At 37.7% G+C, this 25,280-nt stretch overlaps 1 protein-coding gene across 4 annotated transcripts in view; it reads right to left on the reverse strand.

The window, feature by feature from the left end:
• The window catches only part of MTA3 (metastasis associated 1 family member 3), a 153,698-nt gene that overhangs the window by 125,647 nt on the left and 2,771 nt on the right, over window positions 1–25,280 (reverse strand). For all 4 annotated transcript variants that reach the window (XM_063152092.1, XM_063152093.1, XM_063152091.1 and 1 more), the window contains exons 3-4: window positions 23,868–23,961; window positions 4,760–4,886 (exon numbers count right to left, since the gene is read on the reverse strand). In XM_063152092.1, the coding sequence (XP_063008162.1) occupies window positions 4,760–4,886; window positions 23,868–23,961 (221 nt within the window). The remainder of the gene's footprint in view (window positions 1–4,759; window positions 4,887–23,867; window positions 23,962–25,280) is intronic.

A 25,280-nucleotide genomic window follows, 5' to 3' on the forward strand; every position in this document is an offset into this window, starting at 1 on the left:
CACCGGGATTACAGAGCCTGGCAAAACTGCATCTGCAGCATGCAGGGATTAGGCAGGAAGGAGATAATCCACCGGAGGGGTGTTACTGCCTGCACACATTTGAGCAGACAGAGGAGGCAATAATTTCACTTGTAACCTGACAAGCAGGCAGGAAGGTAACCAGCCTTGTCTTTGATCCCCAGACTGAAACGTGAGCTTGCTCTGGGCCACACACCATGACTCCAGAGCAAGCAAGGTAATTCCACCTTCTATACACATTCCACTGCGAGAGCTCTGTCCACAATGAACCAATGCCACACTTAATTACTACATTACCCACTTCTAATTATTTTCTAAATCTGGCTCTCCAGGGGGTATTTTATGCCAAAACTTTTGCTGCTCCCTGAAATGGCATAGTGACAACTAATTTAAAGGGGAGACAATATGAAGTCTAAAAAAATCCCAGCATTTCTAACAAAGCAAATTACATATCAAAACAGTTACATATAATGTATATGTAACAAAAAAATATCAGAATGCGGGATAAAACACTATTTCGCTAATACAAAAGCAAACTGATTACAACAGAATTATTCAAAACCCAGAGCTGAGATCAAAAAGCTCCAGAATTAGGCATGCACATCAAAGAAATCTAACCCAATAAATTACTGCAAGGTAGTTACTCTGGAGCTTCAACTATGAAGTAACAGCAACAGGTGTATAAATGAGATATCACTGTATTTGGAATTGTGAACTACAACAAAAGCAACCTTAGTGACAGTAGCAGTAATTTCCTCTACCCTTCAGTTTGAAAAAAGGGTAAACTTAAGAAAAGAAGAAAGACTAAACAAAAGCAGTAAAATCTTATACATAAATGTTTTATTTATACTAAATAAAACATACTAGGTAAAATTCTTCTACTCCTTCAATTTCAACAAAAATACAGTTAGTCTCAGATACTTTTCTTGGTTGAAGACGTCAGGAAAAGCCCAAGATCTGTAGCTGTCAAAAACCTCCTCCATTCTCTTAAAATCAGCTTGAATTTTCTCCTCTTCCTTCCAGAAGGGTTGAGTTTTTGTGCTCTTACTCTGGAGAGAACTGATTTCCAACCTCCTATCTCCACTCTATACCATTGTACCATTTACTCCTGTAAATCCAATTTCTCCTAAGGGCTACAACTCTAAGTGCTTAGAGCAAAGGCCAATATCATGGAGCTACCCTGGCTTTGATTGCACAAATATCCCCTAGCTTTCTATACGGAGGCAACTGACCAGGTAACCCGGCTAGTGGATGCAGGGAAGGCTGTAGATGTTGTTTTTCTGGATTTCAGCAAGGCCTTCGACACTGTTTCCCATAGCATACTCCTACACAAGCTCGCTGGCCGTGGTCTGGATAGGAATACCCTTTGCTGGGTTCAGAACTGGCTGGATGGCCGGGCCCAGAGAGTGCTGGTGAATGGTGTCACATCTAGCTGGCGACCAGTCACCAGTGGTGTCCCTCAGGGGTCTGTGTTGGGACCAGTTTTGTTCAATATTTTTATTGACGATATGGATGAGGGCTTAGAGTCTTTTATTAGTAGTTTCGCTGATGATACCAAATTGGGAATGAGTGTAGGTCAACTAGAGGGGTGTAGGGCTCTTCAGAGAGACTTGGAACGGCTGGACATATGGACAGAATCAAACGAGATGAGCTTCAATAAGTCCAAGTGCCGAGTATTGCACTTCGGCCATAATAATCCCCTGTACCGATACAAGCTGGGGATGGAGTGGCTGGATAGTGCCCAGGTGGAAAGGGACCTGGGGGTGCTGGTTGACAGTCGATTGAATATGAGCCAGCAGTGTGCCCAGGTAGCCAAGAGGGCCAATGCCATCCTGGCCAGTATCAGAAATGGAGTGGCCAGCAGGAGCAGGGAGGTCATTCTTCCCCTGTACTCGGCACTGGTGAGGCCTCACCTGGAGTATTGTATCCAGTTCTGGGCCCCTCACTTTAGGAGGGACGTCGAGTTACTTGAGCGTGTCCAGAGGAGGGCAACGAAACTAATAAAGGGCTTGGAACACAAGCCATATGAAGAGCGACTGAGGGAGCTGGGGTTGTTCAGCCTGGAGAAAAGGAGACTAAGGGGTGACCTCATCACTCTCTACAACTTCTTGAAGGGTGGCTGTAGTGAGCTGGGGGTCGGCCTCTTTCTCCGGGCGACAACGGATAGAACAAGAGGACACAGTCTCAAGTTGCGTCAAGCTAGATGTAAGTTAGAAGTAAGAAGGAAATACTTCACAGAAAGAGTGGTCAGAAACTGGAATCATTTATCCAGTGAGGTGGTGGAGGCATCATCCCTTGAAGAATTCAAAAAAAGACTGGATGTGGCACTTGCTGCCATGATCTAGTTGAACAGTTAGAACATCGGCTGGACTAGATGATCTTATAGGTCTCTTCCAGTCTTGAAAATTCTGTGATTCTGTGACTTGGTAGACCAGTGACAGCAGAGAATGTCATTGAACCTGACTTCAGCAAGGCCTGCAGTGTCCTTCAAGAGGATTGGAAACATATGGACTGGACAAGTAGACAATAAGCTTGGAAAAAACCACCAGACTGGAAAGGCTGTGGTGAGTGATACAAAGTCCAGCAGGCAGCTGGTTACTGGGGGTATCCCCCAGTTGCTGACCCTGGGAAAAAATACACTTTCAACATGTCGGCAGCTGATATTAAATTAGATTTGTTCACTCTTAAGGTATGACAACTAAAGGGAGAAATTCTGCTGCTTTGTTCAATTAGCTAATACAAAGATAGATTACTAAGATGGCACCAGGCTCCTTTCAGAGAAGTAGTGATAGGACACAAGGTAGCAGACAAAGTTTCAATAAGTGAAATGCAAAATAGATGGCAGGGGAAAAAAATCACCATAACAGACATCAAACAGCAAAACAGACACCCAGAGAAGCTGTGATATCTGCATCCTTGAGTATTCTGGTGTACTAATGGAAGAAAGCTAGAGGAATATCACCTCCTCAATATTTCTATCCTCTTTAGAGGACCAGCTAATTATTAAAAGTTAAAAAAACTACTGAGAATCACAGAATGTGAACACAAGTAAGTTAAAGACCTAAGTAAGGAACACCAGGAATTAGTGTATTTGCTTTGTTTCTTTTTAAAACAGTTTTAAAACATTGAAACATCAAGCTTGTTCCAGAATTTGTCTGCTAAAGGTCTTAGTAACACGTGACAGCACAGTCCTACAACATTCATCTGTTCTGAAAAGTAGATGCAAGTCATCACTCTGCTTTTGCCTGCTGTGCTGTGTGGCATGTACGATGAATTCACGTGTTTTTCTGCCTTCTTTGTGAACTATGTACTGGAGAACCTCTATTGTATTTGCTCCCTGAATTGTGAGGTGAGGAGACATTTACAATACTTCTTCTATGTAATCTTCCCTCTGCAAGGAGAATACCTTATTTCAATATCTAAATGTCAAAGTAAGTAAAAGAAACTGCACAGGATTATTATCTCCATGCTATAGTTGGAGCAGCAGAAAATTGACAGTTAAATGACTTTCTCAAAGTCAGTAAAAGGAGATGAATAAAGCACAAGAAATTAATACAAAAATTTCCAACTTCCAGTTTTTGTGTTGTCAGCAAGAGAGATAAGCAACCTCTCATCCCTGTGGTGTCCAGTGACAGGACCCAAAGGAATGGTCTGAATTGTGTCAAGAGAGGTTTAGGTTGGATGTTAGAAAAAGGGTTTTACCCAGAGGGTGGCTGGGCACTGGAACAGGCTCCCCAGGGCAGTGCTCACAGCACCAGCCTGACAAACTTCAAGAAGCGTTTGGACAATGCTCTCAGGCACATGGTGGGATTCTTGGAGATGGTGCTGTGCCGGGCCAGGAGCTGGACTCAGTGATGTTTGTGGGTCCATTTTGTGATTTGCCAATAACAGAGAAAATAAACATAAACATATAATGTGCTTCTCCTGTTGGACAATATGTACCTCTTTTTTGGCAACTTCTAGACACTTATGGTCTGAAATAGCTGGGGGAAGCTAGATGTAATAAGAAAAGGAAAACTCCTTGAGAATGCAATGTAAGAATGCATTTTTTCACACTAAATTAGACTCCCCCCATCACTGTGCTATTTCTTTTCCATTTCTAGATTCATCATCTCCTCATTCCAACACAAAAGAAAGTTTTTCTGACTGCTAAATAGAAGATGATGTGAGCACCTACATCATTAACAGAAAGAAGTCGACAAACACTTTTTGAGCTTTAGCAAGTCTCTTCCTACATTAGCATTAAAGGCAATTTAAAACAATACTTGAAATGCTTCTGTAACATTTAGACAAACTCAGTCATGACTCTTCACATTTAGTGAAGATGGGGTAATTTTAATTTTACATGCATGCAGCCCTAAACTGCAGATCTGACCAATGAGTCACTGCCTCCGTTCCAAACACATCTGCTGTTTTCCAGGCCAGACAAAATGGTCAAGCTTCCTTTGGCCAGCAGAATAACTAAAAAAATTAGCTCTTCAAAACATAAGACTGACTTTCCACTGAAGTATCAACTGATGCTATCAATTGGCGAGCTAGAGCTCTGACATTCTTGTCCCTTCTAAGGCTCAAACATCAAGCAACAGAAGGGAAAAACAAAGGTGCTTCCAAAGCAGTTCATGGGATAACCTGGCCCAACTCAGCTAAGATCAGTGACACCTTTTTGCAAGGCTGTAGCAGTCCAGCAGATGGGCTATGGGCAGGCAATCCACACAGATAAATTGTATTTACTACTTCTTACCTGATATGCGTTGCAGGTAGGGACTCATACTGGCGAGAAAGGAAAAGCTCTCTGTGCTTCAACTGATGTTTCTGTTTATCAGTCAAATCAACCTCAATTGTAGTTTCAGACTCTTCTTCAACTTCTTCTGCAGAGAAGCAGAGCGTAGGTCGAAATTAACTGTGTTGCATAACATCATTGCAGCCATTTCATTTGACATCCCCCCCACCCCTTAGCAACCTTCTTTAGTATTTCAAAGAAAAGATGAGTTTAACAAGACTACAGTTTATGTAACTTGACAGAATGTTAAGTATTTTGAATTATACACTTCTACTTCAACCCTTTAAAAAATCATGCTCCTTTCCTCTGTACTACGCATTGATGTCTTTCACACTGTTTAAGAACAATCCTGTCAACATTACTCATTCTTTTTTCATCTTCTTTCCTCTGTTTTTTTCTCTTGCTTGCTGACCAGTTTTGCGGTTGACTTTCTCTTGCCAATATTACTAGTACTAAAACTTTTACAGAAGTCCTGGAGAAAAGCACACTTTCTATGAACTGAAATTTACTAAACATAATTGAAGTCCAAGACCGCAAAATCAGTCTATGAAAACTGAAAAAGTCTAATGTCTTCCACTATGTTAACCTTCTTCCATACTGACAACAAATGCAGTGAATTTGCATATTTAAATAAGATTTAAAGTTGTTTCTATTTTAAGCAAGACAGGAAGAAATAAAAGCAGACACTAGAAAGAGTCACATATAGAATTGAAGGGCAATGCTCCCAGTGCTTGCTAACATGTCACACAACGGCAGGCTCTCCAACAGAGCTACCCTGGGATCTTGATGTCTTAAATCTGCCTTCCTAGTGGATTTTTGGGACATGTGGAACTTGAATCTGTACTTCCTCCAGCTTCCCAAAAAGGGCAAAAAGTCTCTCTGAATAATGGATGCAAAAATACAGACCCTTTAAAAACATCTTTAAGATCTGGCAACTCTCTACCTGATAAATTATCCATCATCTGCAAAACCAAGTGTAGTTTACAAAATGTTTCTCAGAAACTCAACAACGGAACCTCAGCATGAGATAGTATTTCATGTAACTACCTACAACAGAGGACCTCACCCTCTCTACTAATAATAACCATTTTTACAACCAACCTACAAAGACTATTTCAAATTGAAGCCTGCCTGCATCCTCATAGCAACCACAGTTCTCTCCAAATGCAACACTACTACTTTTTTAAATCATGCCTGTGTGTAGTTCATTCCACTTCTAATAGTTCTTTTCACAAAAGTGATGTAACAACATACCCTGGTATAACCAACTACTTCAAACCCAATTCCACTTTAAGTCTATGTTGCTGTAGACACCCCCATCCCCTTCCCTGTTTTGGCATGTTTTGTGGAGAAAGAGCAAGAAAACAAAAATGAAAACAAGAATTTCATCCTTCTCACTTGACAACCCACAGCCTCACCAGGCATATGTACAGGTCCAAGTCAAACTATAACTCAATTCAGAATTATTTTGGCATCTATAATACTGACAATAAATAAATCTTAAAAGAAATCTATGCCAAGGTGAAGCATTTTTTAATTAGGCAAATAGTTAATTAAAAATCAGAAATTAATATTAAAAGGTTTATGTTTGTGCTGGTTTTGGCTGGGAGAGGGTTCATTTTCTTCACAGTGGCTGGTACAGGGCTGTGTTTTGGATTTGTTGATAACACAGGGATGTTTTTGTTAGTGTTGAGCAGAGCTTACCCAGAACCGAGGCCATTTCTGCTCCTCACCCCATAACCGAGGAGGCTGGGGAGGCAAAAGGAGCTGGGAGGGGACACAGCCAGGTGACCCAGGGGATACCACATGGCATCAGGACCAGCATATAAAGGTGGGGACAGAAGAGGGAAGTGGGGACATTTGGACTGGTGATGTTTTGCCTTCCCAAGTCACTGTTGTGTGTAACAGACCCCAGCTGTCCTGGGGATGGATGAACACCTGCCTACCCATGGGAAGCACGGAATTAATTCCTTGCTTTGCTTTGTTTGTTAATTCCAATTCTTATTCCACCTGGGCTAGTGAGCCAACAGCTGTGTGGTGTTCTGTTGCTAGTTGGGGTTATACCATACCAATGTTTCCAGCAATTAATTTCTACAACTGTTTATTACAGTAAGTGACCATTACAAGCCACATTTTGATTGTCAGGTTCAAGCATTAATACTTCTTCCAGTTACCTTGGTTTTGGGGCTTTTTTCCTAAGTAATTTAGGCATCCAAACACAAGTTTGGTCAACATATCAAAAACACCTGACTGCAGATGAGGCATAAAACACAGGACAATATGGGCCATTTTAAAGTTGCTGCAGGAAGCCAGAGATAATATTCCAGGGTTTAAAATGGCTTAAGACACCTATGCTCATCACAATATTCTCCTCAAGTAAGAATTTAAATTTAAAAAATTAAGAAGAAAACCCACCACCTTCAAGCAAATTTATTTCACTCATCTTATATAAGCCATGAAAATGTTGATCCAATAGCCTGAAGCTGAAACCAAATGTCTTAGACTCATCTCTTAAAACACTCTGAACCTAAATATGAAACAACATAAATTCTTCTGCTGTATTTTTAGAAATAAAACAGATGTTTTACACAGGATAATCTGACAAGCTAGGTAATAAGTAGAACACACCATGACCAGATACAGAACAGTTCCATCCACTCAACAAAATTTACCATAAGGAAAACGTTACCCTTTCCCACTTCAGCATTAAGATCTAAAACCAATGTTCACAGTAGGATTTAGTAAAACAAGTGATAATTTGTCCCAGCAATTATACAAACCTGTACCAGGAAAGGAAACTGGATAGCATAAAGAAGGGAGGAAGATAAGTTTGCTTGATAGCAACACAAAGAATTCTGCATCTGAAGAAACCTTCAGAGAGCTGCTTGTGAAGCAGGTTTTTGCAATTATCAAGCCTTAATACCCATTAGAAGAAAAGTGGTAACAACCTTGCTGAACTTTTAGAGATCTCTTCACATCTTTGACTTGATTTACAGCACATGTGAATTTCATTTGCTATCCAAGGAGAGAGTATTTCTATCAAAAGGAGTGAAACAGAAGGTACCTACAGGAAATCATAAAGTAGCACCATGCTAAGCACATTTCAGCACTCTGGAAGGGAAGAAAAAGCAATAGCTCAGAGTGAGCAAATATTTTTATGCAGCAATATGGTGATGACATACACAGACCTCATTGTTCCATAATTAGAGAGAAAAAAAATCAATTTAAAATTGCTCAGCTAAAAAAAATTTTGAATCTTAGGTATGACTCCAAAGATTATCACTTCATACAATCACATTTTGAAAATTACACACTTCCCTTTAGGCCTTGGGCAAAATTTAAGATAATGCTGTTTTGTGGCACTTCTTCCAATTTACAAGAAATATTTCATTATTTGAAGGAATAAATCTTAGTGAGCAAAAGTAGGCATCTCCAGCGAGCTTTTAAAACTTGTGGTCTATGATATGTGGGCTTTCTTATCATCAGTGGTAAATAATTACTGTGATCCTGAAAATCAGAGTGAGCTGGTGGTGATACTTGCAGGGACAGTACTGCAACTTTCCCATCTGATATAAATAAGACTTAACTGACTCAAGCAATGGACACCAGAAAGAAACTGTAACCCTCACTAATTTTACATATGCATCGCCACTTTTAAATAGCACGAACGCTCTTTTTTCCCTCTTCCATTTAATTTGTGGGATTTACTGTTAGAAAATTGTAGTGTTAGAGAGCCTTAGAAGAAAACTGTCCATCCTGTTGTCATCTTATTGCAAAGGTTCCAGACTGCTGTCTCCTTATTGCAAAAGTTTCATACATCCTTGGTGTTTCTCATGGGCATCTCCTCAGAGCACTGACTCTTTCTGCTTCACAAAGCAGCCACTGACTCCAGTTCCCCTCTCACCCAGCCACCCCACTCTTTTATAGCACTCTTCTTCTCACTGGTTACAGCTGTGGCCTGTTAAAGTCAGGCCCATTCCTAATCTTTGATAATTGGCCCAACTGCAACTCCTTACGGGTAAGATTACTTTCCACACTATCTTTATTTTCTTATATTCTATCCCCCTACACATGCCACCTAAACTTTGTATACAGTATCTCTGTTTATAATTACGTGATGAGTCAAGCTTGCAATGAGGAAGAATTGCTTGTTTCTGCAACTAAAATTATAATAAACTGAGGGCAAGTCTCTAGAAATGCAACACTCCCATTTAATAAAAATTTCTTTTTTTAAAGTCCTGAAAGACATTTAAAAGTTTAAATGCAGCTCCAAAAACTGTATGGTTAACCATCAGCTAGCAAAGCAAGGTCAATTCCTTGGACATACTACTTTCACTTAACTAAATCTAAATAACCCCCCATGCGCTCTCCTTGTGTACTGCAAGAGAAAGAGAGATTAGTTTAAACATTGAGGACTATCTTCAGGGAGAAGTAATTCTTCAGTATTAAAAGAAAGGAGGAAGTTATCCCTGTATTGCCACCAAAATGCTGATAGCACTCTTTTCAGCTAGAGTTGGAATCTGGAGATTCAATCAAAAATCATGGAAACAGAGTAATTCAGGCTGGAAGAGGCCTCAGGAGGTCCCTTGAAAAAACTATACTTCAAAATAGGCTCAGCTGTGAGGTCAGTCCCTGGTACTCAGTAATTGAAAATCTCTGAAGACAAAAGACCACATAAGCTCTCCATCCCCCAGTAATGGTGAAAGGCTTCTACATGTATTTAATTAATCTGGATCACTCCTGTTTCAATTTAGTCACTGCCAAGAGTTCAACTCCATCTCCTGGTCTATAACCCCCATAGGCACTGGGAGTCCACCTCTTCTCCAAATTGAGAAGGGTCAATGCCAGAAGACTCTCCTAGAAGGGCAAGTGCTCATAATGACAGATTTTGCTGAATGCATTCCACTTGATCAGCAACTTTCCTTTTATCAGGAACCTAAAACTGGATGCCTTGGAATTCGATATAATGCAATGGGTGCTGAATAATCAGGGAGGATAATCTCTGGCCTTGATCGACTGGCTATGTGCCTGGTGATACAGCCCAGGATACTCTTGGCCAACTCCCTTCCTTGTCAGGGCCTTTCCTGCAGAGCTGCTCCCCCAAGCCCCCCTGCTCTCAGCTCATGCTCCTGCCAGCAGCTCTTCCCTTCTAGAGCCATTTGTCCCTGCTGAACATCATCATGTTCTTGACAAAGCACTCCTCCTGCTTTCTAGGAATCCCTGCATACCAGCCCTCCCCTCAAGCCATCATCTGGCCATCCCCTCCACGCTTGTGTCACCTGCAAAGACCATAAGAGTGCAGCACATTGCCTGCTTCAGTCACTGCTAAAGAAGATCCCCATGGAGATTCCCATGAGACTCCACACACATAGTGGACACTTCACCACCACCCTCTGACTCAGGCCACGCAATCAGTTTTTTATTCGCCTAGCTGTCCCTTAATCCAGGTCAATTCCAATTGCTTGGCCTGCTACAAAGAAAAAAAATAAAGAAAAAGAGAAAGAGAAGAAAGCAGAAATAGGAGACTGAGAAGACATAATGGGAAAACACAAGACTCCTTCCAACAGCAGCACAAACCAATGCTGGATGAAAACAGCAGAGTACCCAAAGTTACAGTGCATTAACTTCCTACCTTAATTGCTTGAAACCATACCTCAGTTTAGCTGTATCCAGCTTATGCAAACATTCAAACCACAACCAACAATATTTGTGGAGTTACAGCCATTTCACTGTTTGTTAAAATACTCTTAAAGTTGTATTAGAACAGTATGAGATCAGAATTTCATGTTCAAAGAAAATCTCACTTTCAGAAAATTTTCCAAACTTTCTTCCTTTCCTGTACACCTTTTTCTTCGACACTCAAACTAAAACATTGCAGGTACATTGCAGGTATCAACAACATATTTTCAAACCTACAGATAAAAAGCTGGGAATGCTGAAGAGCAGCAAGTTCACCACACACATCAAAGGAAAAGTGGCTTTGCATAAGCCTCTTTAAGCTTAGATGGTTGTAGCAAAAACTTCAAATGCACATTTGGTAGTTAGATGCTACAGCAGTAACAATTATAAATATAGATTTTGGGGGAGAGAGAGTAAATCTAATTACTGCCAAATTTCATACAAAAGAAAAACAGTAAGTCTAACCATCTGAACAGCTTTATTCAGACTGTGAATGAAGAGCTCTCTTAGGTTAGCAGTTGGCCAATTTGCTCATCTGCATGAGGCTTCTTGCCACGTTTCATTGTACTAACTTAGTTGCAATATTTAATCCCCTAAAGCTGTAGTAAGGCCGTTTAATCAACTTTGTGAGCTAGACTATGCACAGTTACACTTTCAATTTGAGTGAGGAAGCATTTCCCAAAGCTGAATTAATTAGCTTTACTTATACCACGTCTGTTGCAATGTTCAGATGACTTAGAATGTCTAACATCAATTTGATATTTGCTGTTACTTTTAGCTAGGATAAGAAATCCAAAGAACAGTTTGTATGTATTACAAGTCATGTAAACAGCATATTGCTATCTAAAGCATGAATCTGAGCAATGAGCAATTTTGCAGATAGGAAAAAATGAAGTGACCACTTGTGTTTACAGGGAACAGGTCTACTTTTAATTCCTGCTGGATAGCATGGGTATACATGTGGCCTCTAAGGGATTATCCAGTTTTCCTACACAATTATCCAGGTGATCTTCCCACACTACCTCCTCATTATTTTTCTAAAGAAGGTCACAAAACAAAGAAATAACTACTGTGTAGCCATTAAGAACTAAAATGGCACACCTACTGTCCAAAAATAAAAATTATTTCCAAAAGAATGCAAAATGGTTGTTTGGATACTTCCAAGTAGTGTGTTATGATAATAACAATTTCCAGGACAATAGTCATTCATAAACAATTGGACAACCATATCACATTTATCACAGGTCTGTAGAGCAAATATTTTATGGAAACCATCACACCTTCCATAGCAGAAAAGTTCACCTTCCCAAACTTGATGGGTGGGGGTTATTTGATAGCTGGTTCTGGAGATTTTTGAGAGCTAAGAGCTTGTGGGTGGAAAGCAAGGAAGGATTACCTCCATAAGTACTATGAATCATGATGTGCTACATTAATAAATAGATCCTAATAAATTAAATATAACATGAATAAATGCAAAAGCAAGCACAATAGTTCTTTAACCATTTTTCGGCACTGCAAGCTAGTTTGTAACAACACTAGAGAACAGAAGGTCCTACAGAAGCACGAGATCAATAACAACACTGGCAGTAGTGAAAAAGCTGGTTTATGTATCATAAACTTCAACTAGAATTTTCCCCTTTTACCCGATTTCTGTATCACCTATTCAAATGCAAATTCTCTCAAATGAGAAAAATATCCTGTTACAGGGCTCAGGTTGTGTTTGGTCATGTGTACATCTGTATAAACTACAGCAAGCTGCTTCAGGATGTGAGAAGCAACAGTCCTGGGTGGTGTTTCTGTGAGCAGCTCATCAGGAGCAGCAAGCAGCAGACTCAAAACTGTGCCATGGACACTGGTATTTGCAACATGATGAACATCCAATTATGGTTACATCCAGCTCATCAGCTGAATCAGAAGTCAATTAGTGGTTTTTCCAAAGTGGACATATGTTTAGAGCTGTGTGGGAAAGAAAGGAAATTTTAGTTCTACTCTCAAATCCAGGCTGGCAGACCCCCATGAGCAAAAGGGTACATGGGTAATCTGACAGCACCCAAGAAACAATTTTTAAATCCATCATCTGGCTCAAGAAATACAAAGGCTACCTGCAACACTGTCATGTAGCCTGCCTGAATAACTACTACACCTGATTTTAATAAAAGGGAGATTTGTATATTCCATTTTCCTGAGATAGCTGCTATTAATCATTTTTCCCATCACTAAGATTTTCACCATTTTTTCTGTGAATGTCCTGCTCATATTTTGTTTTAACAAGATTGTCTTTCCTTTAGCATAGGCAACAGGTCTGTTTGATCTAGTTGGTTAACAAGCTCCATGGTTGTCTCTCCTTAAGAAAATGCAATGTTAATATATAAAAAATAATAAATGTACCATGAGAAGAACAAAGCACACAAAAAATGTCCTCTTATGTTTTTTATAAGAATCCAAAGTCCATGTTTAAGATATACACTGGCATTTTCTTGCACTGTGTGACAATAACCACAGAGTTTCAGAGATCTAAACTGCTTTTCTAACATTCAGTTCACATCCTCAAAAGCCGATAAACAACTTTTCAAAATTTGTTGGCAGAGATGAAAAGGCACAGATTGTACAAGAACTCTCCTACCCCTACTCAGAATGGCATATGATTCTGCTTATAAAACACAAATTATTTATCTTCTACAGCATCTCCTTACAGAAGGGATGAATTTTGATGGATTTTTTGCAGGAAGGAAAGATGAAGTAGGGGAAAAATAAAAAGAAAGTAAAGGGAAAAAAAGAGAAATAAAATAAAATAAAAGGATTTGTATACCCTATTCTTGGGTAAACTCATTCAAGGTATATTAAAGCTGTAGGTGTGGGATTAGGAAATAAGAATATTATCCAAGAGAATGCCTGCTCCATGCCAACATGGTAAGAAAGCTTTGCTGTCTATAGACCTGACAAAACAACCAGGAAGAAGAGTTCATTCACTCTGATGGTCTGTGCAAGACTTAAAGGATGATTATTTCCCATTTGCTATGTTAGAGATTTACCTTCCAGGATACATTATTTCCTTAATGCCTGTACAGAGATAATGAGATCATAATTTACAGGAACTATACATATGAACTGAGAAAAGTATAAAGAGATATGAATACATGTATTACTTTAAATAATTAAAGCATTTTAATTTATTCATTCTGAAGCCAGAAGGAAAAACAAACAGAAAAAAAATCAATGTAGGAATACAATCACCTTGCATTAGCTATTCAAATTTTAATACATATGCCTTCCCAAGTAAACCAACAAAGTTTTTCTTCTACTCTCATTACTTTGCTTTGTAGACAACATGTCCAAATACCATTTTTTGTTGCAGCAAGTAAAATATCAAAAATCTTCACTTATTCATCACATATAAGGTAAATCTTCAGTATTTTGATTCTGGCTTTTTTTCCACTTATTAAAAACAAAAATTAAAAATTAAAAGAAAGGGGAGAGCATTATGAAGGCAGATGAAGCTAGCCCCCATTTGAAGGCAAATGTAACTATAAAAGCTGTCCACATATCAAAACCTTTCTTCTTGTATAATACTTGGCAACTGAGTCCTTGGCCTCTTGAGGGCCTACTGAGAATAACTGCATCAGGATTTCACTCCTGACAGCAGCATCAGCCAAAGGATCTGCCTAAAGGCACTGCCATATGGCAACGGGCCACAGTACCCTGTAGGGTCCAGGTTACAGGTCACTGACTCTGCCAACACTATTTCTACTCTTCTACTCTTTAGTTCAAGCAAAAACAAGGCTGCACTTTTAATACAGGAAACTGAAACATAGCTCCCTTCATCATTGCATATCACTGTCACAATCCTACACAAAAACAAGAACAAATTAAAAATTAATTCTATCATTCAGCATATCAAAATCAGGAAGAATGCTAATTTAGTTGTGCTGGTTTTGGATAGATGTTTAACCTGTTGTACAAGTAGAAAAGGCACATGCACTCACATAACCCCTGGATATATGCATATATAGTGCTCTATGCACAGCCCAGCAACTCTGCAACCTGCACAGAGACACCCTATGTACTGTGATAAATCCTCAAACAGGTTTTGGATTCAGGCAGTAGGCGACAGTCAAAATGAACTTCCTGAAGTCTTTTAGGAATTTGATAATGTAGAACAGGCTTTTAATGAAAACAATTGCGCTTTTTACCACTCAAACTTGTTTTGCTCATGGGAGTAATGTATTCTACATCAGTACAAAAAAATCTCTCTGCAAGGATCACAGAATCATTTGTTGTATATCAAAACCAGAAGCAAAGCAGATTCACACTGCAAATCTTCACTTGATCAGAGAGGGTTACAAATAGTAGCTGAGGTAAAAACCAAAATACTGATCAAACAGACAAACTGTACTGTGAAACAGCACAGCCACTCTGGCCACACACTCCATGTGGTTTGGGGCATGACAAACAACATACTTGCTAACTTTGAGTCCTGTTACTTGTGCAGACTATGTTTAACAGCGTTTACAGACAAATCACTCAGCTGCTTTGAACATTCATCTTATCTGCTACTTCTACCTAGTCCATAATACCTCGCACCATAAATATATATATATATATATACACACACACACAGAGCACTGCATGAATCAGCTGGGGTAGCAAGCACTACACTCATTCTCACACAGAGCCTTGCCCAAGCTGAAAAGCTCCACCTCCACCAGCACGTGTACAGTTACAGGCATGCATGAGTATTACAAGGGCAGCTATTGCACACTTCATTCCACTGCAGAATACAGACATTCAAGAATTACTGCTGGTAAGCCTTTAAATCATCAGACCTGATTCCCACATCACACATATAATTGCCACTGCATGATGGGAAAGTCTTTCTATATTAATAGTGAGTTTGCATCATTCAAATTTATAAATTACATAAACGGCTGATTCAATTAGACTATCAGAGAACTCTTGGAAGATGTGAAATCCATTTCTTATTAGACCTTTACAGACAGAGATAACCTAGCAATATTTTTGTAGGCTAAAATTTATGCCTCAAGTGCTTTGGTACAGTGTGGGTGCACTGAAAGGAAAGTGGGAAAAGTCACTTAAAATTAGGAGCCAAGGGAAAACAAACAGAAGTAGAACTATTTGAGGTCATGGAAATCTACTTATCTTCATGAGACAAAAAGTTATGATAAATAATATCAATTTAAATACTACAAGCATTTTAAGGGTACCAAGAAAACAGTGTAGGATCACGTGCATGCACAATTAAGAAACGTGAAATAGGCAGGAAAGCAGCTGAGAGAAAACAGCTACATGTTTTCCACAAATCAAAAGAAACCCTGAACAAGTACACTAACAACAGTATTTGTATTTAAACGTGACCATGAGGAAATGAATCCTAAGGAACACAGGGAAATAGGGGAATGCACAATGCTTTGGCAATTTTCTGTGAATACTCTCTCCTTCTTAAGACTCAAATGTGAAGAATTTATTTTGGGAGTAGAACTCAGAAAAGTGACACCTTTTGTACCCTACTGAGTTCTTTACCAAGGAAACTTACTAAATAAATACTTCTGGTATTTAAGTAATAAAAATAAAAACTGAGCTTCATATATCTTATAAACAGTTTTAAGCATAAACATGAACTGATATTTTACAGCTTTCCACTCTTAGCAGCAAATTCACAGAATTAATCCAGATTTTAGGTTTAGTTTGTTTTTACATTCAGAGAAATTGGCAGCAATGTATTCAAGCCTCTTAAATTTTGTGCTCCAAGAAGAAGATTGATGAATTTGAAAGAAAATTAACCTACACAATGCTTGCTCAAAATTTTAAGTTCATACTCTGGAGGTCTAAATATGAAGCTAGCAAAAAAAATCAGGCCATGCAAAAATTCAGATGTAGTTATACAAATTGTACAGAGCAGACAATTTTTTATATGTGAAGAAGCCGCACATGATCCAAACGCAGATCACACACACATAAGTGAAAAAATGTGTTTATGCAAGTTTTCCATAAGAGCTAGGAACTCCTAAAATTATGAACTTAGCTGTAAATCCATTCATCCATTAGAAGAAGACCATTAACATTCACAATCTAACAAGCCATTCTACACCAAAGGAAGAGCCTGACCAGACACTGAAGTTAATAACTCAACAAGATACTTGGGGCTGACAGTAAACTTGTTAATGAGACAATATAGCTACTAATTCCAAATGTCAGTCATAAAAAAAACACTCAGACATTGTCAGAAGCAAAACACTCCTCATTACTGCTTCTTTATTGCTTTCCCTGTTGAGGAGAGAAAACATTCACAAGTTCTTGAACAAAAATCAAATGAAGAAAACACATAATTTATGACACTACCCAAAGCACCCTTGAAAAGAATAATTGGGAGTCTTGAGACAAGTTTTTCCTTGATGACAAGGAAGTCGTTTTCAACAGGGCTTTCTGTATTTCAGCAAGTTCTGAATTTTCTCCCCCTTTTCCAAATAAATTACAACTGATGGCATTATCTTGGGTAAATGAAGGAAAACTTGATGTTCCTTTGTCTCAGGAGATCAAAGAGATCATGTCTTCCCCACAAAAAACCCCAAGCTCATTTTCAGTGAAAACGATAGTTAGACTAATATAAATGCCTCAGCATAAAAGCTACTTTGCCACCGATTAAAGAATTTCTTATCTGTATCATCCCACATCACAGACTTCAGGATTTCCAGAAGCAACACAACATAACTGAATTTGCTACTGCTTCGTTTACATGTCTCTATGAGATGACTGTAAATAACATCAGCATGTTATTCCAACAAAAGCAACTTTCCAACAAAGGCAACTTTGGAACCTATACACCCAAATTTCCTGTCTTACTATATTTGGGTTTGTCTCCAAGAGCCTTCTGATGAGCTGCTCACAGACAAGGACTTCCAAAGAATGCCTTGTCCTCAAAGAGAAAAGGGCAACTATGTGAGATCAAAACTAATTTTCTCCTAATTTTTGGGGTGGGGGTGTGTGTGTGTGGACAGAGATGACAGCACCAGGGACACTGAGCTGCAAACAAACACCAGTTTATATTTACAGAAGCCTTGAGATTAACCAGGCAGTATCTCACTGAACCAGTTACACGAGTCTGCTCACCCACTCCTCAGGCATATCTAGCAGCCAAGCCTCCTTCCTTATATACAATTCAAGAGACTCTCCTACCCTTCATTCCCAGCTCTGTCTTTCCAGCACTTAGCCCCTTTTTCTCCTGTCTAACCAGAAAAATGGTATCTTTCATCACAGGGTGATATCAACAGATCTCTTTTCTTAACAGCAAGCAAGAGAGGTCTGCTCACCAGGCACAACTGAAAAAATCAACCGTAATCTAACAGAAAATTTTCCAAAAGCCACAAAATTCCATGAAAGTGTTACTCACACTACTGTAAGAGACACAAATGAATTGAACTCTTAAGCTCTAAAGAACTTATTTTGTTTTGGGTTTTTTTCATCAACATGACCATAAGCAAGACCAAAAAAGTATTGACCATGGAGTTGATTTTTGTTGTTTGGAACTTTTTTTTTAGAGAAACTATGAATTACTTCAATATTTAAAATTATCAAGACTGAGAAAATTGATTGCATGCAGTAGAAAAATTAATATTTGTCTCTTGGGTTCATTTCACCAAAGGTGCTTTTAACTGAATATAGCCTGCAAAGACAACAGGTATCAATGGAAGTAGTGAAACCAAAAAATAAAAAAGACAATGTAAGATTTCAGATAAAATCTCCAGTCAAAACAAACTTTTTATGCTAAGATATTATGTGACTTGAATCAGGGAACAGGAAAAGTCATCTTAAAGTGATTTTTTCAGAAAAGAGATTATGGTTAAAGAAACACTGTATCCTTTATGAGAACCTGCTTAGTTTGATATACAAGAACTACTACAATGAAAAAGAACCAGAACCAAAGAAAATAAAATCCACCAAGTTTCTGGTTGTGTTACAATCTCATTGGACAAAAATAGTCCAGCTATAGTATTTTTAAAAAGTTTTGAATTCTACTGAGTCAAATATATGACTGAGATAACAGAACACTGAAGAACACAATGTGTTTTGAACATTTTACTTTGGAGCTCTTTCCTCAACCCCAAGGGTCTCCACACCCATAACTTTTCTCGTACAACTTTCTAAATGGTATTATTTTTTATTGTTGTAGAGGGCAGGAAAAATTCTTGTGTTTTTCCTGGAGTTGAGTATTAAAAATATTGCTATGCAACAGCAACCATATGTTGAAAAACCTGATGACACACAAAAAGGAATTCACATTTCAGTTTTGTGTATCTTTGGGAACATCTATGAGTAATCTGCTAAACACTACTGCTCAAGTTAAGCTCATTTTCTTAACATCTTCAATGATACCTGCTAGCCTGCAGCTCTACTGAAATAAAATCAGATGGAATATTAACAGCTTCATTCTCTCGGATGCATCTGGAATGTTGGCAGTTAACATAGACAATATGCAAAATATTCCTCCCCTCAAATACAAATCACCTTTAAGTGAAGGTAAGAAGGTTCAGCAGCAGCTAAACTGCTCTGCAAGATCAAGCTATTTCCAGGAATTCTGGAACATTCTTGATATTATATAGAAAATAAACTACGAGTGTTTGTAAGGCACTCTGAGATCTTTTAACAGTAACTATAAAAACATATTGGCATATTAAATATTTTTCACCAACTTTTATAAGAACTTCTAATAGGAGCATTGTTTTACAGGCAAAAAAAACCTGAAGTACAGAGAGAATACAGCATTTGTTTCTGATTGCAACACATCAAAGTCATACAAAGGCAAGAACTGAGTACAGACTCCAACATCTGATGATAAAGTTCAGTGGGCATGGCAGTGTTCAGTCAAAGACTGGATCTTGGAGGTCTTTTCCAACCCTAATGATTGTCTAACCAGGAATCCCTAGCAGGACTCTTCCCCTCCTAGATATCTATTGTATACAAAAATTCTGTACCAGAAACACAATTTTACAAAGCAATGTGACATGAAACATGACTGATCAAGAGCAAAAGAATAGAAGTTTTAAAAATGTGCAACAAGTAATGCCAGTAAGTGATCTCTAAAAAGAACAGCTGAGATTGAACATGATTTTTTGTCAGCTTCTGTAATCTAGAAAAATTTCATTTTACCTTTCATCTCAGTCAATGAAACAAATATCTCTGAGTAGTTTTTTTTAATTGAGTACTGTCTCATTCACAAAACATATGAATTCTGTTAATGAGAAAAAATACATTCTGCATGGGCTTTATCACAGGCCCAGAAATATTCTTGGCATTTAGTCAGCATCTCAGCACACCTAAATGAAACAAACCCTCTTTAATAAATCAGAAGACGAAGGACTCCAACAACAGTAATTTTTTTTATATCCTCACCAGATGGTTGGCTTGGCAAAAGCTGGCTGAGGAGTTGCAACAAGAGAATGACTTCAGACATAGTATTACATGATAACACATGATCAGATAAAGAATTTAAAGTGCAAAGATCTGCAAAAAATGGCATCATGCACTCAGGTCACCCCACTCAGCTTCAAGAAAGTAGTAGTGAATATACCTCAAAAATGGTATGGTCTGTGGAATGGTCCCTGTGCAGGGCCAGGAGTTGGACCCAATTATCTCCATGTGTCCCTTGTGATACAGGATATTCTATGATTCTTTGCAATCTATTGCAAAAGAAGGAAATAAGAACTTGAGCCCTTTGCTGTAACCCAAACCCAGTGCTGGTACAAAGCTGACACAGACTCCTCCCCACAGCTATTAAAATCTTGCCCGAAAATAGTTACATTAGTTTTTCTGAAGAAAAAGAATCATCCACATTTTATAGATTCAGCTACAGCTGGCCATTTCTCAATCCCACCATTTAGTTAGGAAACATCTCTATGTCACCCCTTTATGTTTGCTTCACCCATTTTAATGAGCTGCATGTTCCTGTCCCACCTCTCCAAGCTCTCTCGCTTGCGCACTCGGGTGTCTGTTGCAATATCTGTCTCTTGTCCTGCCTGCCATCCTCTCCTCATCTCTCTTCCTTCTCTTCCCTCCACAGTAAGCCTTACTCTGCTGCTGGTCAATTCTTTGATGCCAAGAAAGGAACAGCCCCCTCACAGGAACCCTTGTGGTGATGACCACAACCTAAGAGAGTTAACACCAAAAACAACAACCTGGCCAGTGTTAACGCCCCATAAGAACTCCCTTACTAAGCTCAGGAGGCTGCACAGGACCAAGAAGATGATCCTGGACAGTATTTTGGTTTGTATTTCCAGCTGACCTTACCATAAACTCTATTTTATAGTAACATAAATTAACAGTGAAAAAATACAAAGTCCTCAAGTGCCCATAAAACATTCCAAATCCCTGGATTTAAGTAGCTACAGTCAGCTTCTAGAACTATTCCCAGACCACACTTGATGCTGGTAGACAAATAAAAATTTGTCTTAATTAAATTCCACCTGAAACACGAGGGAAAGAAAGAAGGCAATACAATTTCCTCACAGATTAGTGACATTCTCTGAAAACAAGAGAGCTACTCCGTACCTGAGCATTTTAGAATGGCCTAATGAAAATTTGATTTCCCCTCCCTCAATTTGTTTCAATATCTTGAAACATTTTGGAAGACAACTTAAAACAAAAGCAAACAAACAAAAAAATCCCAACCAAATTTAAAACCCCAAACAAACAACAACAACAAACAAAAGCCAAACCCAACAGCAACAACAAAAAACACCCTAGGAAAACAATATACCAAACTCCTTACCAGTGATACAGGCATAGATTGACTTTATTTCATGTTTCCCAAACATTCTTTAGAATAATTCTGAAATGTTTTCAAGTTGCTGAAATTTTCTTTTTAAAGTTCCACAATATTTTCTTACAGAGCTCTTTTCTTCTTTTAGTAAATGGGACCATATCTACATCTCAAAATGTAACCTTCAGAAATTGACATCTCAGAAAACCCCAACCAACTGGCAAAATCTTGAGAAATGAATAACTCAGACCAGTTTTGTCAATCATAAAGAAAAAACAATGCTATCCAAAATATTCCAAAATATCATTGGAAAAGACCAAGCAGATCTTATACTTAAAAGAGTTCTCCAAACAGGCACAGAGAATAAATCAGTGGCTGAACTGGAGTTTCTATTCCTTAAGAAATTTGTATTTTTGAACATTTATTTTATACCAAACCAGGTAGAAGTGTTGATGTGTCAACACGTTTAGCTATATAAAACATTTCCAAAACATACAATTCATAAATATACAAATATTTTGTTTACACACACCATATTTTTAAACAGAACATTGTGTTATCCCAGAATGAAAGCCTTTAAATTGAATTGACATTTAACTACATCTGCTCTACAAGCTATAGGAAGCTCTAGGCAAGCAATCCTTCACTATGTGCTGTCCCCTGTGACTGTAACAAACATCTCCTAAGAGAACTTGGCACTACAGATTCCACAGATTGGTCAGAACAAACAGAGACATTGTGTCCAGAGCAAATGTTCATAGAGAAACATAATTCCTGAGAGCACTGGGTTAGAAAGCTCATAACCTGTGAGACACAGCCATTCTAAAGATGTTTGTTGAACCAGCTGGAAATCACATTTCTGTTTCCTCGCTACAGAACCCCAAGAGAATCCCAATAGACAAAAAAAAAGATGGAAGACTCCATGGCATTCCTAGTGACACCAACAAACATCTAGTATGCTACAGGAGGAAAGAAACAGACTATCAACAAATCCCTTCTATCAAAGTGCTGACAAAATGGAAATCTAAAACTCACATAGGAAATAGAAAAACCTTACTCACTTTTCCAGACTGAATGATACCCACAGGACTAACATACCCTTTTCTAAAAAATAAGCCAACTAAAAGAAAATTTACAAGCTTCACATTTTAAAACTCAGTATTAAAAAAAAAAAAATAAATAAAAAAGTATTTCCAGTAAAATTGTGATCACTTTATTACTTTTTTGCCCCCTCCATTAGAAAAGAAAAACAAAAAAAAGTGTTAGAAAGTTTAGTGAACTTTCACCTAAAGTTGTATGTTTCAATACATTTAATCGGGAAGAACTAAAAAGACTAATGATTGTGGGGGCTGATGATCATGATCATAAATAGGTCACAAATAACTATAGAGTGTACCCAACTATGTAACAAAACATTAAATCATTTTCTTAGCACATAAGCAAGATTTATTGTTTTCCTATAAACACCAAGCTAGTACTTCATACTATGTACTCAAATCACCCCCACCTCTCTAAGACCAATAAAAGAATAAAACAAAAGCCAAAGGTTGGCTGTTTCTCTTCACCCACCATACCTGGATGAGCAAAATTACCAGAGCTGGACATTAAACAAATTGCAGGGTATTTTTAAAGCACCTAATTACACCATCATATATCTGCATTAAAAAGTTGGCATTATCTAATGTCTTTCAAGAGAATCTCTTGAAAGATATTAGATAATGCCAATTTTTTATAAAATAGAGATTTATTACCCCTACATAACTTATTCACAGATTCATTTTGAAAACTCAAGCATCATATACAATCAAAATGGTATTTAATAGCATATGGCAAGAAATTTAAGAGATGTTGACACACTTCACATTTCAGTTATTTACAAATATGACTGGAGTATTTTGCAAATTACTGTCTTCATCTCGGATTTTTAGGTTCTGAATTATATTTTCAGAATTGCATTTTTTCTCTTCAGAATTATATTTCTCATCAAAAATTATGGAACATTATTATATTTCACTTGTATACCAAATGGCAGATACCAAAAAAAGATTAGGTTCACGTAGAAAAATGCAACTTTTGTCACCTATTACCATTTGTTGTTTTTCTGAGTAAAGGAAAAAAATTGAAAAAAGCCCCAACCTCCACTATTTTTAACTAATAGCTATATTTAGCATAAATGCACATAACAGCTCTTTTACAATCTCCAGTGATTTTCAGTCCCCAATGATACATTTCATTCTCTACATTAAGCAATACGTGTTTATGTCTAACTCAAAAAAGTCATATCAAATGATCACAAGTGCTCTTAAGCTTAAATTGACTTACAACCAAGAATTACTTTTGACATAAAAAAAAATGCAGCTGTATCTTCCAGATGAAAAGATACATTCTTTTTTTTTTCCAGATGCAATCTCAATCACATGGATACAGCTTAACTTAATTCTCAGATGCAACTAACAGGAGCAGGAGATTATCAGACAATACTAAGCAACTAACTGGATATTAATAAATGCTTTACATAAATATATATTTCACATGCCAAGAAACCCCACAATTTTAAGCAGCTGCAGAAATTGATCAGGCTGTGTTAGTAAGGAAAAATGCCCTATCCCATCTACTTACTAGCATGCTTATCTGCGAGCATTATGAGGCTGTTAGAAATATCTCTTCGCCTGTAAAAACACACCACTTTGGCTTCCACGTTCCCATTGGCAGTCTACAAAAGGAAGAGAAAATCAAGTCAGGATGTATCCCTCCTCAGCTGAGTAACACCAATTAAACTCTGCTCTCTGCTTGGAGTGCTCACTCATGTCAGTAGTTCTCACATGATCAGTCAAGCTGAAATCAACAGAATTACTCCAATAAATAAAATCGCCTTGAGAGAGGCCAGTATCAATTTCAGACCAGACAAGAGGATTAACTACAATTATTGAGTCCTCTGAATTTATATTTTGTTCAGGTGTTCAGAGGTGCAATGACAGTATCATGCTAATGTAAGAATCCTTCAGAAATGTTGGAATCTTGTGAACGTTTCTTTATAATCCAGCTTTAGACAGAAATGTATATTGCAAAGTACTCTAGCATTTTTTCAGAATCTCATTTAATATAGGATTTATTGAAAAAGTCTTTTTCAAAGACTTCTGAAAAGTTTATTTGAAAAAGTCACAACAGATCCTAAAATAAAAGATCTATTTAGTTTGGTGTTGTTTTCATGACTCATTATGGGGACCATGATCTTCTATAAAGAATTTACTAATATTTGAAAAACTGCATACTCCTCCTTTTTTTTACCTCAAGTTACTTATTTAATACTAAAAAGTATAATGTTTTGATAAACTTTCTTACAAAAAAATATTGTCCCTGGTAGAACAATAGTCAAAGCATTTCATTACATATTTACTTAACATCTCCACATTTGCTCGATGCACACGAAAGCAAACCATTCACATTCAAGATGTCTGGACTACAACCTCCAGCCTCTCTTTAGGAAAAAAAAATCAATACTGCTTTACCCTGCATGAGTAAGATTAAATTATAGCAGTGCAGTTTAAAGATAATAAACATTACATTCAATTCATGATTGGAATCATGTCAATTACCGTGAATAAAAAATTTTCTTCTTCAATAAAAGTCAAAAATTATTTGCCATGCACAAGTTCAGTGGATGTTGTGTTGGACAGCACTAACATTTAATGTGGTTGATGTCCGCTATGGCATAGTGCTGTGTTTCATTAATAAGAAGAAAGCCACTTGCAGGTCACCAATTTTTTCATTTACTTTCTAACCACTGGGGAAAAAAAATATCTTAATCATTACTTATATCATGATGGGCATTTTAACAATTAACTTTTGATGTAGCACATCAGTAAGCTTTAATACTGCTTGAGGGAAAAGTAAAAAAAAAAAAAAAAATTAAAAATAATAAAAAATTCCATAGAAACACCACATTATTCTTAGTAGTGTCAGAGTGAAGAAAAATCGTCATGCCTGCCCCAAAATGACAGTCAATAGAGCCTCCATTTTTCCATTTTTTAG

The sequence above is a fragment of the Melospiza melodia genome, chromosome 3 (genome assembly GCF_035770615.1).
Source record: "Melospiza melodia melodia isolate bMelMel2 chromosome 3, bMelMel2.pri, whole genome shotgun sequence".
Lineage (NCBI taxonomy): Eukaryota > Metazoa > Chordata > Aves > Passeriformes > Passerellidae > Melospiza > Melospiza melodia.